Source organism: Sceloporus occidentalis, unplaced genomic scaffold, assembly GCF_023333645.1.
Source record: "Sceloporus occidentalis isolate IW3139 unplaced genomic scaffold, rSceOcc1.0.p SCAF_10, whole genome shotgun sequence".
Classification (NCBI taxonomy): domain Eukaryota; kingdom Metazoa; phylum Chordata; class Lepidosauria; order Squamata; family Phrynosomatidae; genus Sceloporus; species Sceloporus occidentalis.
This window is the reverse complement of record NW_028316990.1, coordinates 28,405,754-28,425,292: the sequence shown is the minus strand read 5'-3', so window position 1 is coordinate 28,425,292 and position 19,539 is coordinate 28,405,754. Positions and strand designations below refer to the sequence as shown.

At 43.4% G+C, this 19,539-nt stretch overlaps 1 protein-coding gene across 1 annotated transcript in view; it reads left to right on the top strand.

Annotated features, from left to right (window-relative positions):
* Nucleotides 1-1,213: 1,213 nt before the first annotated feature.
* The window catches only part of LOC149306269 (pyridoxal-dependent decarboxylase domain-containing protein 1-like), a 54,330-nt gene continuing 36,004 nt past the window's right edge, over nucleotides 1,214-19,539 (top strand). Inside the window, exons 1-5 of the mRNA XM_089539815.1 lie at nucleotides 1,214-1,470; nucleotides 13,470-13,543; nucleotides 14,765-14,830; nucleotides 17,630-17,713; nucleotides 19,356-19,502. Of these exons, the coding sequence (XP_089395941.1) occupies nucleotides 1,444-1,470; nucleotides 13,470-13,543; nucleotides 14,765-14,830; nucleotides 17,630-17,713; nucleotides 19,356-19,502 (398 nt within the window). The 5' untranslated portion in view covers nucleotides 1,214-1,443. The remainder of the gene's footprint in view (nucleotides 1,471-13,469; nucleotides 13,544-14,764; nucleotides 14,831-17,629; nucleotides 17,714-19,355; nucleotides 19,503-19,539) is intronic.

Below are 19,539 nucleotides of genomic sequence, written 5' to 3'. Positions count from 1 at the left end.
ACTGACGAGGCGGCGCCGCTCTCTCTCTCTCCCCCGCCTCCGCCTCAGGGAGCCTGGCGCCCGGGGCCAAAGTAGAAGGAGAGAGGGGAAAGGCAGCTGCTCCTGGGGCAGAGCGAGCCACCAAGGGCCCCGGAGCCCCAGGTGGACAAACCCAGGCTCTCCTGCTTCGGACGCAGCACGAGAAGGCTATGAAGGAGGCTCACTCCGTCGGAGAAGCAGAGAGCAGTGGAAGAAGGGCCCCGGCCCAGGCCCTCCTTCTGCCATGCAGGAACTCTCCGTCAGGGCATCCCAGGGACAGAGGGCCATCCAGACTCTGCTTAAAGACCTCCCAGGAAGGAGGGTCTTCCAGCCCTTACTCTCAGGAAGGTCCTCCTAATGCTGAGCTGGAATCTCTTTTCCTGGAGCTCGCATCCATTGCTCCATTGGGCCCTAGCCTCTGGAGCAGCAGAAAAGAAGCTCGTTCCCTCCTCAATATGGCATCCCTTCCAGTATTTGAAGAGGGCTCTCATATCCCCTCTCAACCTTCTCTTCTCCAGGCTAAACATCCCCAGCTCCCTGGGGAGAGATGCAAGCTACAGGGAAAGAAACTCTGCTCCAACATTAGGAGGCCCTTCCTGAGAGTCAGGCCCCCTCCCTCCCTGGAGGCTGCCTTTAAGCAGAGGCTGGAGGGCCCTCTGTCTCAGGGGGTGCTTTGACGATGGAGAGTGAATCCCTGCATGGCGGAAGGAGGGGCTGGGCCGGGTCTTCTAACTGTATCATAACTAGGCCATCATCCCCCTTGTTAGCATCAGGCCCAAAAGAGCTGTTGCCTCTTCCCCTTTTGGACCATGAAATCGTCCTCCACCTGGATTCCAGGACCAATGTCCTGTCCTGGATCTCTTCACTGGTGTAATAGCAGCAGCGCAACCGCGCCGCCCACTGCAACGTCCCAATGAGATGAATTATGGGAATTGTAGTTTCCTAGGGAGAAGGCAGGGCACGCACCAGTGCTTTGCGCGCATGCGCAGTCTTTCGGTGACGACGTCATGGCCTCCCTCGGCCCAACCTCAGGGTGGAATGTACCAAGTCGAGAGAGAGGGGGGATGCCTCCTCGAGGCAGCTGACTTTGGAGACGAGCGAGAGGCGACGCAACCTCTGCGCCGGCCTTCCTTCTTTCGTAAAGGCGCCGTGGGCTCCTCAGTCTCTTCAGAGGCCAGGACAGGCGTGGCTTCTTTCCATGTCATTTTGGTACATTCCTCTCCTCACTCGCTCGCTGTGTCAGAGGCGGCGCTACGGAGGCCGACGAGGCCCGGAAGTAGGCGAGCGCGCAGCTCTGGAGGAGGCGCCTCCCTCCGTCCATCCGCCGCTTGGCAGTTCCTCAGCCGCTTTGCCAACGTGGAGCCGGCGGCGGCGGCGGCGGCCGAGGCAGAAGCCAAGGCGGAAGTCGCCCGGGGCCCTCCGGCCATGAAGAGCTCCCTGCCCCTGGAGAAGGTGGGCGGCTGGGCAGCCGGGAGGGAGGGAGGCAGGCAGGGGCTCCAGAGAAGCCTCTTTGCTCTCTTGACACTGCACAGGATCATCGGTCATGCGCTCCTCTCCCGACCGAAGAGCAGGCCTTCTAGTCTTAGGGTCCCCCTCGCAGGCCCTCGATAGGGATACCTTGCATTGGCAGGTTGTTCTACATGAGCATATGGCGCTTATATCCACGTCTTTCCTTCAGTCTCTTAATGTCTTCCCTTCCAAATATCAGAATTGCAGCGTTGGAAGAGGCCCAGGGCATCCAGCCCAATCTGCCAGGAGAAGCCCAAGGCCAAGGCCATGCTAGGCTGCCTCAAGAGAAGTCTAGGCTCTGGATCGAGGGAAGGAAGAGGGCCGCTCTGTTCTGCTCTGCTCAGCCCCAGTCCTGGGCAACACAATTCAAAAAGGATGCGGAGAAACTGGAGCCATGTCTCCAAAGGAGGGAGACTCCAATGGTGAAGGGTCTGGAAACCATGAAGCCCTATGAGGAACAATGCTGGGGGCTGGGGAAGAGAAGGTTAAGAGGTGATATGAGAGCCCTGTTTAAATACTTGAAGGGGTGTCATACAGAGGAGAGAGCAAGCTTCTTTTCTGCTGCTCCAGAGAACAGGATCCAGAACAATGGATGCAGGCTCCAGGAAAAGAGATTCCAGCTCAACATTAGGAGGAACTTCCTGAGAGTAAGGGCTGTCAGACAGTGGGAGAAACTCCTTCCTCGGAGTGCAGGGGAGTCTCCTTCCTTGGAGGCTGTCTTTAAGCAGAGGCTGGAGGGCCATCTGTCAATGGGGGTGCTTTGACGGAGAGTTCCTGCATGGCAGAAGAAGAAGGGGCTTGGACTGGATCTGGGCCCTTCTTGGGGTCTCTTCCAACTCTAGGATTCTATGAAAGGAAGACTGGAAATACTGGTTAGACCCCCCCCCCCCGGCCTTGCAAGGCTTCCCTTTCCTCATGCTTCCTTTCTAGCTTCCACATGGCACACCACATCCCCAAACTCCCTCCACCATTCACATGCCCATCCTTCCACTCTGCCTTTAGGCAACATCTTTCCACTTGCCTTTGTTGCTTAATGGCCATAGTTAAAACAACTTGTCACCTCCTCACCAAACCCAGATGTCTTTTTGCTTTTCTGTGCCTATTCCTATAGTCTTATGAAAAAGATCCTTCTTGGGCAACACTTTAGTCTATGCAGCTGAGGAAGCAGACCAAGATCCCAAACATACTGCAGAAATAATCCAGTTTGAGACTGCTTTAACTGCCCTGGTTCAGTGCTAGGGAATCCTGGGAATTGTAGTTTATTGTGGTACCAGAGCTTTCTGAGAAGGTTAAATGTCTCTCAAAACTACAGTTCCCAGAATTCCCTAGCATTAAGCCAGAGCAGTTAAAGCAGTCTGTGTTTTGGACACATGTCTACGAAGGTTTATACTACAACTTCTTCCACACAGTGAGTCTCAAAGGTACTACAGGATCCCTTTGCATGTTTATACTCCAGACCAGGGGTAGGCAACCTTTTTGAGCCGGGGGCCGGGTTGCTGTCCCTCAGATAACTGGGGGGCCGAAGCCAAAAAATAAATAATTAAATATTTTTTTTAAAAAAAATTAAATGTATAAATAAACCAGGACAAATGTAGGACAAAATTTTCAAATGGAAAACACTTTTTTTAAAAAAGTGGAGGACATGTGAAAAAATTTGCTGATTTTTTAAAAAAATGTTAATATAAATGCATGTTTCTGAGGCTTCCTTAGACAATTGCCCCCCAAAGGCCCTGGCGGCAATCGGTGGTAGGACCGGGCTGGGGCCAGTCCCAAGGCCTCGCTGGGCCGCATCTGGCCCACGGGCCGCAGGTTGCCTACCCCTGCTCCAGACTAATACTTTTATGTCTCTGCAAATAGTAATGTTATTGTATCTTACCTGGGCGATCATCCTGAGATGCCCTGGAAAACAGTTTTGCGTCACTCCAAACAATTCCTGTATGGGACACAAACAGTATGAAGCCCCTACATTCAGAAACTCCAGTTGGATGGCTGTTTGTAGGACTTGAAATTCTTAATATGCTTTATCGGAAAGGATGTTGTTGGACTGTAACTTCCATAATCTATAATTGCAGTTCAACAACGTCTGTAGAGCCAAGTAAACATTTATGTGGCTGTTAAGTTTTCAGTCAACAGCATCTCCCATCTGTTGTCTGAAGTAATAAATCATGAACAACTATATCTCCTCATCGTCTGTTCAAGACAACAATATGCAAATATCTATTATATTTAAAGGATACTTAAAACATCCTTTTAAATAAGCGATGGAATGTATGTAGCAATAGCTGGGAATATGGTACTACATAAAAATAATTAGAAGGCTTCTTAGCTTTATGGTTTCATTTTATATATGTCATTTGCTGCTTTTATGTTAAAAATAACAAGGTTAAATAATGCATTCAGAAAATCCGTGTCTAATTGGCTTTTGAGCCATATGTCGTGTTCGTTTTTCTTTCACCTCCCAGCTCTTCAAAATTTCCCTTCTTGGTTGGATTTTTACTTTGGGAGGTTAAAAAAAATCCATCTGAGATGCTGAGTGTCTTCATTGGTAGGAGGTATGAAGCCACTCATGAAAGACCCAAGTCATAACTAAAGTAAGATTTAGCCATTGAGTCCAGAAATCATTAGCTTTATAAGCTTGGCTCCTGTGTCCTGGCTAAGGCACCTCATTGTTCATCGGGAAATACACACTTTGTAATGTTATATAAAAACTGAATAACTTTGGAACATAAGAACACAAAAAACTTGTGGTGGATCTGGACTTGGGGGCTGAACAGACAGGCCAAAATAAAGCTGCTTCAGATCACTTGAGGTATGCTGTTTAAATGCTGCATGCATCCTAAAAGGCCAGAAGCCATGCCAGAGCCAGTCCTGAGGACTGGAGCGCAGCTTTGGTGCAGCTTCTGGCTTCTTAGGACACATGCATCATTTAAACAGCATACCTCCAAAGTGACCCAAAGCAGCCTTATTTTGGCCTGTCTGTTCAGGCCCTCACTTGTTCTTTCTTTGTTTTGTATTTACTACAGTATTTTACTTTTCTGACTATATTAAATACCTTCTCCGTTTTGTGTTCACACATGTTCAGAAGATAACGCATGTTTACAATTATAAAATACATACCTTAGTCAGAATTCAAAAGTATCTATCATCTGTTTTGGGAACGAATCCTTAGCAGTCCATTTTGGCTCGCCTTCCGATCAGTTGATAAGCTGCTGAAACAAGAGCAGCTGTTGAATTGTAGAGGAGACCAATTGGGCAGATCTCCAGGGAATTGAATGAAATAATTATACTAGTTCAATGAGTTGTCCTTATTCTCCACCTGAAATATTTATCACTGAAGCTTGTGTGGCTATATATAGCATAATTAATTGTAGGTGTTGCTAGTAAGCAAAGAAAGTTTAGGTGTTTGGCCTATATGGAATTCTGTGGCTGGGATTGAAAAACATGCTGGTTTGTTGTTTTCAAGGCCACATGGGAGGCCTTTTCACCCTGTCAAGCATGTTTTTAATTTAAAGAATAGACAGTGCGCGAACTTCTATCAGATCACAATCTATTAGTGAACATCACTATTCCCTATTTTCAGCAGATTGCCATGAAACATTAGACAGCTTGTATTGGAAGAATACACAAGTCCAAAGCCTCTTGAGAAAGTGTAGTGGGTAGGGTTGCCATAAGTCAGGACCTCCAAACCGGGACAAATGTAGGGCCACATTTTCAAATGTAGGACATGTGTTTTTTAAAAAATGGAGTACACATGAAAAATTTGATAATTTTTTTAAAATGTTAATATAAATGCATGTTTCTTAGGCATGCTCAAAATGGAGGACATTTTGGCATTATTCCTAGACAGATGGCTGAAATGTACTTCTCTTTCTGGCCAAACACCCCCCCCCCCCGCCCCATTCTACAACTACATTTCCCACTCCCAAGCAGGCATAGCATTTGCAAGACCACAGGCAGTCCTTTGTGCCACTGCAAACTACATTTCCCACTCCCAAGCATGCATAGCATTTAAAGACCACAGGCAGTCCTTTGTGCCACTGCAAACTACATTTTCCACTCCCAAGCATGCATAGCATTTAAAGACCACAGGCAGTCCTTTGTGCCACTGCAAACTACATTTCCCACTCCCAAGCATGCATAGCATTTAAAGACCACAGGCAGTCCTTTGTGCCACTGCAAACTACATTTTCCACTCCCAAGCATGCATAGCATTTAAAGACCACAGGCAGTCCTTTGTGCCACTGCAAACTACATTTCCCACTCCCAAGCATGCATAGCATTTGCAAGACCACAGGCAGTCCTTTGTGCCACTGCAAACTGCATTTCCCACTCCCAAGCCTTCTTAGCAATTCCCCCCTTCCTCCTTTTCCTTGCCCCCTCCAACCCCCCCAAAACCCCTCACCCCCTCTTATTTCCCCAGTCTCAACTTGTCTCAACTTAGGGGGGATTTATGGGTCAGATCCCTTGCAAAGTCTTTTTTCTTTTGTAATGGGGGCAAAGCCTTGAGAAGCCCTGGACCCCTGAGAAGATGAGGAGGGAGGCTTAGAGAAAGGGGGGTAAATAAGGGGCTAGAGGCAGGGTTGCTATAAGTCAGAAAGGAGTTGGGCATACAACAACAACAATGCCAACAACAACAGCAGAGGAGGAAGGGAGAGGAGGAGAAAAAAGGGGAAGGAGAAAGAAAAGGATGAGAAAGAAGAAGAATAGGAACAAAGAGAAAAAGAAGATGAGGAGTGGGAAGAAAGGAAGAAAAAGTAGAGGAGGAAGAGGAGGGGAAGAGGAGGAGAAGGAAAAAAACGGAATAACAAGAAGAGAAGGAGGGGAAAGAGAAAGAGAAAAAGAACTAAAAGCAGCTTGCCTGAGTGCAAAGCCCTCCCTGCTTGGAGTTGGAGCATGCCCAAATAAGGAAGCAGAGGGCTGGCTCCTTGAGGGCTGGCCAATAGGGGAAGGGCAGAGCAGCAGACCCCGCCCTCTGCTAGCCCCAGCCGCTGCTGCTGCTCCAGAATGCTGCTCAGCACTGTAGGAAAGGGAGGCAGCAGCCCCGGGAGCCCTGAGTCGGGCAGCCACCCGGGAATGAGTGGAGGGCGGGGCGGGACCGGGCTCACCCCTAGGAGGCGGGAAAGTCCCGCCCACCTCCGTGAAATGGCAACCCTAGTAGTGGGGGTTTTTATTATTATTTTGACATGCACTTAAAAAATCATAGAATCATAGAATCATAGAGTTGGAAGAGACCGCAAGAGCCATCCAGTCCAACTCCATTCTGCCATGCAGGAAATCCAAATCAAAGCATCTCCAACAGATGGCCATCCAGCCTCTGTTTAAAGACCTCCAAGGAAGGAGACTCCACCATTATTCAAGGCAGTATCTTCCACTGTCTAATAGTCCTCACTGTCAGGAAGTTCCTCCTAATGTTGAGGTGGAATCTCTTTTCCTGTAGATTGCATCCATTGCTCCGGATCCTAGTCTCTGGAGCAGCAGAAAACAAGCTTGCTCCCTCCTCAATGTGACACCCCTTCAAATATTTAAACAGGGCTATCATATCACCTCTTAACATTCTCTTCTCCAGGCTAAACATCCCCAGCTCCCTAAGGTGTTCCTCATAGGGCATGGTTTCCAGACCCTTCACCATTTTAGTCTCCCTTCTTTGGACACATGGCTCCAGTTTCTCAATGTCCTTTTTGAATTGTGGTGCCCAGAACTGGACACAATATTCCAGGTGGGGCCTGACCAGAGCAGAATACAGTGGCACTATTACTTCTCTTGATCTAGACACTATACTTCTATTGATGCAGCCTAAAATTGCATTGGCCTTTTTAGCTGCCACATCACACTGTTAACTCATGTTCAATTTGTTGTCTACTTGGACTCCCAGATCCCTTTCACATGTTGTCTCCTTAAGCCAGGTGTCCCCCATCCTATATCTGTGCATTTCATTTTTCTGCCCTAAGTGCAGTGCCTTACATTTCTCCATACTGAATTTCATTTTGTTACCTTTGGCCCAGCTTTCTAGTCTATTCAGGTCATTTTGAATTTTGATCCTGTCTTCTGGGGTATTAACTATTCCTCCTAATTTGAGGTCATCTGCAAATTTGATAAGTATGCCCCTAATTCTGTCATCCAAGTCATTGATAAGTCATTGATAAAGATGTTGAATAGCACTGGGCCCAGGACAGAGCCCTGTGGGACCCCACTGGTCACTTCTCTCCAGGATGAAAAGGAGCCATTGTTGAGCACCCTTTGCGATCAGTCAGTCAACCAATTACCAATCCATGTAACAGTTGCCTTAGCACATTCACTATATTCTGTTCTGCAGGACCATCTTTCCTTTTTAGCATAATTACAAGATCTGTTCAGCAGAGCCAGAAGCAAGATAGCTGTAGGAGATAGTGGTGGCGCCATAGAAGATTCAGAGCGTATTTCTAAAAATGTATTAGGAGCTAGTAAAATGTTGCCTCTCCCCATGGATTGAGGTGGAGAACAATCCAACAAATACACAACAGTAGTTAAAAACATACATCAATTTAAAAGAATAAACTAGACACATATTAAAACAGTCTACATTTAAAATTGCAATTTAAGAATCATCTGGATAGGCCTGCAGAAGAGACTGATATTTAGCTGTTGGATCTCTTCTGGCCATTTGTTCCACAGTAGAGGCAACATCAGTACAAAATGTAGACTTATGAGTCCACCAGGGTCACTTTTCTTCCTTCTGTATGATTTGCTTGATGAAGAAGCCACAGGAACTTCAAAAGCTTGCATGATGTGATTTGTGCATTTTGGCTGGCCAAGAAAGGTGGATTGTGGATTTTGTGGATTCCTTTGTGGATTACGAATTTTGTTTTATTTTGTGTATCATATCACTAGTACAGCTATCCTGAATATATTTCATGAGTACAAGCAGCTGCTCTGGAAAAGAAAGTATTGTATATACTCGTGTACAAGTCAGCTCCATGTCGAGGGAAGGTTTCAGGGTTAAAATCCTGGGTTTTGATATGACCCGTGGATAAGTCGAGGGTAAAACCTAGGAGGCTATAAGGAAGGATGGAAAGGGGGAAATAGCACTTCTTTCCCTCCTTCTCCTTCTTTGGACCTCTCCCAACCCATTCCCAGGTGCTGGAAGAGAGGTTTTAACATCGGATTGAAAAAAGAAGCAAGTGGATTTAAATGGAGAGTTGTTTCCATAGGAAGCAAGGTCTTACAAAAGGGACTAGAGAGATGGTTTTAAAAGGAGAGGGGTGTTTTTATAGGAAGCCAGGTCTTGCAAAACGGACCAGAGAAAGAAGCAAGTGGATTTAAATGGAGAGGTTTTTCCATGGGAAGCAAGGGCTTACAATGCTTGTGGGTATACAACATTTTTAGTTGTTCCATTGTCTGTGTAGATATAGAAATTGTAGGTTTGCTGACCCTAGAACATGCAACATATAATTGTCCATGTGAGGAGCAATCCGTGTCTAGATCTAAACTGCACAATGCTAAAGATTGGCCCTGAGCTTTGTTGATGGGGATTGCAAACGCCCATCGAATATTTAGTAGAGCGTGTGTTGCTGTTACGTCCAACAGATGGCGCTGTTTTTCCAAAAACACGTCTTTTTACCTGTCACAGGTGTGACACCTATATAATAGTAGGTATGCATATATAAAAACATGTGTGTATTCAAATGGAACGTTGTGTCAAAATTTCAAAGCAATCAGTGAAGAACTTTCGGAGATGTAAGATTTTGAACAAATGAACATTTACATTTTTATTTATATAGATAATAATAATAATAATATCATCTAATCATTTATTTTGGGATATTTTTCTCCTGTTACTCAATTTGTATAAAACTACTAGAATGCTTATTGATAAGAAAGGGACAACTGAAGAGATGTGTTTAATCTGATCCTTTCTCTCACCACCATTAGACCCAGTGGATATTACTCTATGCTGTTATGTAGAATGCTTTGTGGATGACAGTATTATCTGTGTTGTATTTATCTTGACAGTACATGTGCATGTACACATGCGTATGTGTGTGTCAAACCCAGCAGGAGAATAAAGTTCAGAAACTCACACTCAGTAGTAAAAACTCAGAAATACATAATTCAAACATAAGGTGGGCTTAATTTTTATTCGTTAAAATTAATACTGTACTGTAAACATATTTTCCTTTCCAGTACCTCACCATTCTCTTTGCTGTTGTAGCTGGATGCATTCTTACAAATGACCCTCCGTGAGTTTACCTTCTTTCCTGGCTTATCTCAACACCTGTGTCTGAGCTCACAGTTCTAAAACATCCCTAAAACATACTGTAAATGCTACATATCCCATTACTACAGTATGGAAAGACAAAAGCATGTGGAACTCCTGACAGTGAGTTTGTAAAACAGGATTGAATTTGAAGCTCAGTATATACTGTGCCAGTATGGCTGAAGGAAATCTTGGCACATCATACTCATTTTAATAGTAAAGTCACACCTCAAGCCAGGTGGTTTTGCAGTATTTTCTTCCTGTATTATTACCAGTTAGAACAGATTTCTCACTGATCTGTAATGTAAGGAAATTGCTGTTTTCAAAATGGCTTACTGTTGCTGATCATGAAAATCTGTTTTGTGACATGCCAGATCCTTGACTTCAAACTCTTCTGTTATACTGGTGGCTTTTGCTGTAAACATCTGGTGACAGATCTTTCAAAAACCAGTTCTTTATAAGAAGGAAACAGATGGAAATGTAATAAAATAAGTAAATAGGAGTATGTCTCTAAATAAATTTTGAACAAATAAGGAAGCCTTTTGTGAAGTAGGGGTTGTAGAGTTTTATGACTGTACATGTCATGAGTAAATTTCATACTGACAAAACAGGTACAGTCAGAACTGATGGCTGTTTTACTTAGGTTCATATCACTACTTATATAGGAATCACATTGTTTTAATCCACACAGTGTTTTTGTTTTTTGTTTTTGTTCTTCTAAAATCATTTTAACATTTTTCGTTACAATGCATATAGTACAATAATACAACAAAAAGTCATAATCTAAAAACTTCATGTAATCTCATCCGCCCTTCTTCCCTGCTCCTCCTCCAATCATACATTTGTACAAAACACTTCCCTGTCAATCCTTTTTACTTAAAAAAACTACCTCTATTGAATTAATGTTATTCCTGTCTTTGTCCAGTCGTTTATCCAGAATCTCACCTGATCAAATCATTCCTAGATGCCAAAAGAAGTTTGATAATGTAAACTGGCTATTGATGTTGGAAATTCTGGGAGGGGGGGATGGAAGTAGGGCAAAATACCTGTGACCTCCCTGATTGAGTCTATCCATCTTGCATGTGGTCTTCCTCTTTTTCTGATGCCTTCTAAGTCATGCCTTTTCATGATGTGGCTAAAATACGACAGCCTTGATTTAATCATCTTGGCTTCCAGGGATAATTCAAGTGTGATCTGTTCAAGGATCTATTTGTTTGTCTTTCTGGCTATCCATGGTATTCTCAGCATTCTTCTCTAGGACCACATCTTAAATGAGTTGGAAATTAACATAAGGGATAGATGAGGGGTGTCACATTGAGGCTGGAGCAAGTTTGTTTTCTGCTGCTCCAGAGAACAGGACCCAGAGCAATGGATGCAAACTCCAGGAAAAGAGATTCCACCTCAACATTAGGAGGACCTTCCTGACAGTATGGGCTGTTTGACAGTGGAACACATTCCCTCGGAGTGTAGTGGAGTCCCCCTCCTTGGAAGTCTTTAAACAGAGGCTGGATGGCCATCTCTCTGTGATTCTTTGATTGTGAGTTCCTGCATGGCAGGGATTTGGACTGGATGGCCTTTGTGGCCTCTTCCAACTCAGGGCCAGCATGATATAATGGTTTGGGTGTTGGAGTAAGACACTGGCAAACCAAGGTTTGAATCCTTGCTCGGCCATAGAAACCAAGGTCTGTGACTTTGGGAGAATCACACTGTCTCAGCTTCAGAGGATGGCAATGGCAAACCCCCTCTGTAGAAACTTACCAAGAAAACCCCATGATAGGTTTGCCTTGGGGTCTCCATAAGACGGAAACAACTTGAAGGCACATGGCAACAGCAGCAAAGATAAGAAATGAACAGGAATGCATGATTCTAGGTAAACCAAGAAGGAGATGGCAATAGGAGATGGTTTGATATAAATATGCAAAAGAAGAATATGTAACTTTTAAATACATTAATGTAAACTGAAGGTATTTAGAAATTGGTGCAATAGTCATTCAGTACAATTAGAGAAAGTGAAGATTAAGGAATTGTTAAGATTTCTGCAGGAAGGCATAACTAAAGGGATGAGTCCATAGAATCATAGAATTCAATGAGACCACAAAGGCATCCAGTCCAAATACATTACAAAATCAGGTGGCAGCATCAGCAACAGTACTAAGACCAGAGGGATGCCACATCCACATGTGGAGAGGTTTTTGAAAGGGGCAACCTTGCAGGCTCCACCAGCAGCCCATAAATTCTGGATCTTAAATGTTTTAAACAGATTAATAGTGCCTCTTTTTGAGCCTATCTGGGAATTCCTTTGGGTGGTTTTCTAGTACTGTAACAATATCATCCACTTCTTGGATTTCTAGAACTGGGAGCTTTATGAACATCTTCAAAAAAAGGCTGGATAGATACCTGTCTGGGATACTTTGGCTGAAGCTCCTGCACTCAGCAGGGGAACTTGATGGCCCACAAGGCCCCTTCCAATTCTAGGATTCTATGAATTTGTGTAATTCGTGTAAATGGGATGAGGATAAGTTAACCTTGACTCTAGCTCTAGCTTTTATCCCCTGTTATAAACAGCAGAATTTTTCATACTATCCATTTATTAAATTTCTTCCCAAGGCTCACACATCCATTGGAAAGACAGTGCCATACCCTGAAAGTGAGAAGGAATATACTAAAAGAACTACTGTAGTCATATGAGACACATGGAGGCGCTATTTGTCTCCTTTCATCCAAAAATATTGGAACAAAGGGCATCAAAATTAATTCTTGCTTGTTGGTTGAAGGCTTGCATTTTTCTGTACTACGTATGATTTAGCTAAGATACCGAGACCATAGAACGTGTGGCCACTTTCCATATACTCCATGGCAACATACAGCATATGCAGGCTCTGTGTCATTAGAACAGGTATGTAATGCTACAGGTTGGAAAGAAATGTCTGCCTTTGTAAGGCGATATAAAATTGATGGGAATGACATGGTTGGAAAAGGGTCAGTGGATGTAACAGTATGAATTTAGATACAAGTGACATGCATGTAATAACCCAGAACTATGTGGATTGTTTCCCTGGCCATCCAAGGATGAACATTCTTGGTATGGCCAGGGAAGCCTTCTTGGTAAATATGAATGCATCATTTTCAAGAACTCCACAATCCTTGAAACCTGTGAACCGTTCCCAACATTGAATCTAGTGTAATCTCTTGAAAAGAGAAAGAGAAAGAGAGGAATACTAAGTGTGTTTTGTAGAAGTTTGAGTAGTTTGAGAGGAATTTTCAGGTCTGGAACTTTTTCAGAACAAATTGCTTATCTGGAGCTCTAACTACTGTAGCATCTGGTTTCTGGCAGGTGAAAACCTTTCTGTTTATCCAGGCCTTTGAGTGTTAAGGTCTTTTAATTTGGGTATGTTATATTGTATATCATCCTTATCATGTTTGAAAGGCCTTTAAAACTTTTCCAAGTTAATGCTTTAGTATGATGTGTTGTGTTTTAACTTTTGTATTATCCATTGTTTTAACCATATTTTATTTTAACTCATAGGCTGCCGTGGGTACTTTATTGGGGAAGAAGCAAGTTATAAATTAAACAAACACATTCATAATAAGTCTGAGATATTCCTCAGAACACATCCTCAGCCTGCTTAATTTATGCCACTTTGCTATGAGACACGTTTAATGGCTCACAAAAGTAGTATGAATATTTTCTTCTTCTTTTTAAAATCAGATGGTTGATCCTACCTTAGCAGAAATGGGAAAGAATCTTAATGAGGCCATGAAGCTGCTTGAAGACAATCAAAGGTACTTGCTAATAAAAGCCTTGATGAACATTTAGGGTTGTTGTAATGGTCATTATAATGTGTTGATTCCAGCAGAGGCTCTTGCTGGAAATTTCTATTATTTAGCTATAATTAAATGAAAGGCTTTCTTCATTTGTAACTGACATTTAACTATTAGATCTGTGTTGTGGAAGGCCAGGATCCAAAAAACTATGCAGCTAGTGTCTGTCGTATTATTATAATGAGCAGTGGGAATTAAAACTTGCTTAATGTCTTTTTATCTGTTAAAGGACAGCATAACATTAGGGAATCTTCCTCCCTTTGACATCACTCATTGTGGCCACTGACATTATAACAGGCAGAGTTGGACTACTGCTCTTGGTGTCTTTAACCAGTGTGGCTGCTCTTGGCTGTGAGATATAGTCCAAACAAAATACATTTTTCTAACTTCTGAAACCTGAAACCTTGAAAGGCTGTCCACACAGGCCAAAAGGCCCATGTTTCCCCCAGCCTTGTGTCATCCTTTTTGTACGACACAGTCCAATACTCCCGGGTTCAGGCAGCCCAGACCTTGATCCAGTGGTCCTGGTCCAATCCCAGTGCAAAGGGGCCTTAGCATGGGTCAAAAAGACTTGCTGTTTTCTGCTGAGTTTCTAGGAAACTCCACAGCAACATCTAGCAGTTTGGATGGCCCCATGGCCCCCTAACCTTCCTCTGCCATCACATCTACTGAGAAGACCCCTGTCACAGCATCCTTTTTATATGACACAGTCCAATACTCTCAGGACAGGATGTGGAAATGGAAACTTGGCCACATGGGTGCTGCCAGGTGCCCTGCTTCCACGTGAGACACGGCAATGTAAAGTAAAGAACAAAGATAAGGGGCATGTGGTGGTAGTGGGCCCATGGCATAGCGGTGGCCAGGTGTATCAACACTTGCTTGTCCTTGAGCCATCCTGGGGACTGGCCCATCTGCTCAGCCCCTCTAACAGTGGTTCCCAATCTTTTTTTACCCCTCTTGTGTGCCCCTTAGCAGCCCATTTTGTTAAACTGTATCCTTCATACTAGCAAAATGTTTGTAATTAATAGTTTCTGTTACTTCAAATGTATATTTTATTTACATTATGAGAAGTCATTCAGCTGCTTAGACATGGAAGTTTTTCTTTCTAAATTACACTATAGAAGAAATGTTGCATGTCTCAATCGAATGTAAATCACTCACATGGTTATATGTTTAAATTAGGAAAGTGGAGGAAGAAAATGAAAAAAAGTACACAAGAAAAGATATTCCTGGCCCACTACAAGGCAGGTGGGTAATATGATCACGAGTTCTAGTTTTTCTTTGATTTTTTCTTGTGTGGAACTGGCTCTTTAAGATTCTGGAAGCCAAAGATGATCCTGCAGTGTGGAGAGGCAATCCTCCTTCTGGGTCTCGTTCCTCCTTGCCTTCCTTAAGGCAAGGCTTCAGACCTGTCATTCAAGCTCATCATCCCTAGGAGTAGAGCCAGGCCCTGCCTCCCAGTTGTGCCCTGCTCACATTGATAAGGACAGAGTTTTCATGGCTCTGGCACTTCAGGGACCACATAGGAGGAGGGGGAGTTATTTCAAGATGAGGAGTAGGAGTCCCCAGAGGCTGTGTCCATGCATTTGTTTGATATAAATGATTTCCCTGTATTGTTGAAGAAAGTGGAAAAGACTCTGAGTTTAACTGCTGATGGTCAATGTCCCAGTTTTTCTGGAGTTTGAGGGGTGGGGAGCAGGTACCTGAAATCAGATGTAAAGCGAAGCAAGAAGGGCTTGTGGCGCCATTCCCAGAGGTAGTGGCAGATGTCATGGACGCAGATGGTCACACCTGGGCATGGCCACAGCTCCTCCAGTGTTTATGAAGTGGCTGTATCCACTGCGAAAGGGATAATGGAGAGGGTGAAACTCCCTATTATTGATTCCCCACTGCCTAGGTTAGTTAAAGGTTAATAATAATAATAATAATAATAATAATAATATACTTTTGACATATAATACAAATCAGTAATTCTGTGTCTTCCCCATTTTCCTGCCAATATGCCTCAGAGCTAATACAGCACTGCATGTGTGTGAGTGTGTGCACAAGTGTGAGGGTTTACAGTGAGTTAGACTGTGAGGAAAAGAAGCAATACAGTCCGTCCTTGCCTTATGTGGGGGATCTGTTCCGGATCCCGCCGCGTAAGGCGAATTCCGCCTATGCTCGAGCCCCATTGGAAACAATGGGGCTCGTGCGCGGTGGCGCGGGAGCGCGCGGGGCGCAACGGGCGCGCACGCCCATTCAATTGAATGGGACGCGCCGCCCCTTCCGCCCTGCAGCTTGAGCGCGTATGCTCAAGGCCGCTTATGGCGCGCCCGCGTATGGCGCGGGCACGCTGTATCAGTAGTGTCTTTTGCAGAATCCCCAGAATGTCTTTCTGGTGTGTTACTGAACTGATTAATCATATTTACAATTTGCTGAAATTCTGAAAAAGATAATTCAATGCCACTTACTAATAGCAAAAAACTATAGGAAGCACATTTGGTGTTGCATGCAAATAGGGTTGCCATAAGTCAGGACCTCCAAACTGGGACAAATGTACGACAACATTTTCAAATGTAGGGCACATTTTTTAAATATGGAGGACACACGAAAAAATTGATGCTTTTTTTATAAACGTTAATATAAATGCATGTTTCTTAGGCATGATCAAAATGGAGGACATTTTGGCATTATTCCTAGATAGATGGCAGAAATGTGTTTCCCTTTCTGGCCCACCCCCCTCCCCCCATTCCAAACAGCACATTTGGGCATTGAACATGGCTTTATTTAACATGGCTTTTTGCATATTTCAGAAGCTTATTGCATAACCAAACCCTTTGGGTTTAACATTTAACATGGTTATATATTTAACATAGCTTCTTGCATATTTCAGTTGCTTATTCCATAGCCAAACCTTTTGGGTTTAACATTTAACACGGTTTAACATGGCTATGCATATTTAACATATCAAGGTGGTTTAACAAGTAGTGGAAGTGGATTGGCTCTCGGTTTCAGGTTTAGCAAAAAAGGAGGAAAGGCCTCTGCCTACATGGCTATCCCTCTGTCTCTTCCATCTACGCTAAGAACAATTAACAATATCTTCACATAGTATAGGCCTGTGATTCCAACACCATCATTTCTTTCTTTCTCCTGTTGGATTTTTAACACTTTTGCCTGATGAAGAAGTCAGTGGAGCTTTGAAAGCTTGCATCATATGTTTTGTGCATTTTGGTTGGTGCTATAAAGGTATCACTGTTTAAAGCAACAGTCCCTTCCCCTGGCAAACTCCATTTCCCACATCCCAGCAACCATGAGCATTTAAAGCAACAGTCCCTTCCCCTTCCAAACCAGATTTTCCACATTGCCACAGCTTGATTTAGTCTGAGCAGAGGCTTAGAAAGCCTAAAATGGTGGCGTTCCTCGGCGAGTGGTAGCAAGACCCAGGGCCAGCCACCCCCTCAGCCCAGCCCTCCTTCTTCTGCCTCCTCTGCTCTGGGCTCTCCTTCTTCTCTAATCCTTCTTTCTTCTCTGTCTCCTCCTCCGCTCTGGCCCTTCTTTCTTCTGACTTCTCTGAGCTCTCCTTCTTATCTTCTCCAAGACTCCACTCCTTTCCTCTCTTCTTGCTGCCGTCCCTTCTTTCTTCTGCCTCCTCTGCTCTTGCCTCCACTCCATTCCTTCTGTCTGCTCTGCTTGTCTCTCCTTCCTTCTTCTGTGTCTCTCACTCCCCGTTCCTCCTCTCTCAGTTTAAATCGCGCACGCATGCTGCACGGGGCTGAATAGAGTGCTGCAGGCTGCAGCTCCTCCCCCTTATTTGGAATCTGGCCAATGGAGACTGAGGAGCTGAGCAGTCCACTCCCTCCCAGCAATCAGGAGAGGAAGGCAGGGCCTGAGGGGAGCCCAAACCGGGATTTTGAATGGCGACGGGGCTAGGCGGGACGGAACCGTGTAGAAGCCTTAAAAATCGTGTTTGTCCCGCCTACACCCGTGAAATGGCAACCCTACATGCAAATGACCTTATTTTGCAGTTATTAAAAGAACCTTATTTTTACTTTCTTCTTTCTCTAGTGGGCAAGATATGGTAAGCATTCTGCAGTTAGTTCAAAACCTTATGCATGGAGATGAGGAGGAAGAATCGCTGCAGTCTTACCGGTAATTGTTAAATAAATGATTTGCTGAGGCAAATTTGGTTGGATCCAGAGTTGTCATTCCACATGCACTTCATGCTGGAGAGCATAAGAAAAGTGAAACTGTATGCAACAGTATTTGTCAATTAACTATATTACATGTGTAGTCTCTATTCATGCAAGAAAGATGAGCACAGATGTATACTGCTTTATGAAATCTAGAACTGTACAATCGGTCCTCTGTATCCATGGATTTTTTATCCATGGATTCAAGCAACCATGGCTTGAAAGTATTCAAAAATATATATGAACTCCAAAAAGCAAATCTTGATTTTGCCATTTTATACAAATGATGCCATTTTTCTATGCCACTGTATTTAATGGGACTTGAGCATCCACAGATTTTGGTATCCACAGGGGGCCCTGGAACCAAACCTTAGTGGATACCAAGAGCCCACTGTTACAGTTTTTCTGGAAAGATTGTAAGCATTTTTTTCTCTAGCATTTCTTATGATCAAGACCATTATTTTTAAACTTTTCTCTGAGATTTTTCATCTGAAAGTATTTTAATGCACTAAAATTCATAAAAGCTCTTTCAACTTATTTATATTGTGTAATGCCTAAATATCTTTAAGATGCAAAATTCTATTTGATCTTGAAAGCTAATCAGGGTAATCTCTGGTTAGTACTTGTTTGGGAAACTCCCAACAAACACTAGGTGCTGTAGGCTATATTTAAGAGGAAGGAACTGGCAGAATCACCTGTGAGCAGTGTTTCTTGCCTAAGAAAACCATACTAAATTTTTGAGGTTATCATAAATTGACAGGCAATTTAAAGTACATGCAAACAACTTAAAAGAGCATGCTTTCTAAAGTCATTGGGACATTCATTCATGCAAGAGCTGGATCCGACGCTTTCCTACCAGAACTACCTGCTTAATTTAATTTAGTATAAATTAATTTAGCATAGATGCAAAAATCCAGATGCCAGGAGATCTAAAATTAATATTTATGCAAATATGTGTGTACATGTATTCAAGTTGCCTGTCAACATACAGCAATCCCATTAATTTCATGGGATTTTCTTAGCCAAGGAATACTGAGAATTAGTTTACCATTGCTTTTCTCTCAAACATAGCCTACAGCACATGGTATTTTTGGCAGTCCCCTATCCAGTGCATGTCTAGAAAGAAATACTTTTATATAACAAAGTGAGGACAGAAAAAAACCACTTTATTGTTTCATCATCTTTATGGTTTTTATCATTTTTAAGTGTTGTGGCAAGCTACTTGGAAATTAAAGAGATGAGAGATGAATAAGCAATATTTTTTTTTTTGGGGGGGGGGGGATTATATATGACCTGTTCTTAAGAAAGGCCTGAATCCTGTTATTAGTTCTAACCAGCATAACCATTGAATCAGGTGGATTTCCTAAATGATGATTCACCATTCAACAGGTCTATTATAGTTCACAGTAATAGAATTCAGGATGGAAAACTAAAGAAGGGAAGGAAAAATCAAAATCAAGATTAAAATAAAAAATAACATTGATGAATCTCAAGCAAGAATCATTTATGCATATCTAGGTTATTGTACTGATTAGTAATACTTCTAATGTATCGATGGCACTTTTATTGGTCATGATGTCTCATGGGTTTCTGGCTTATAGGCTTCAAAATGTTGGAGAACAGGGTCACATGGCTCTTTTAGGACACAGCCTGGCAGCTTACATTTCAGTGTTGGACAGAGAGAGGCTGAGAAAACTTACGACCAGAATACTTTCTGATACTACTTTGTGGCTTTGCAGACTCTTCAGGTATCTGGCAGTTTTATCTTGTCTCCTCCTCCTCCTC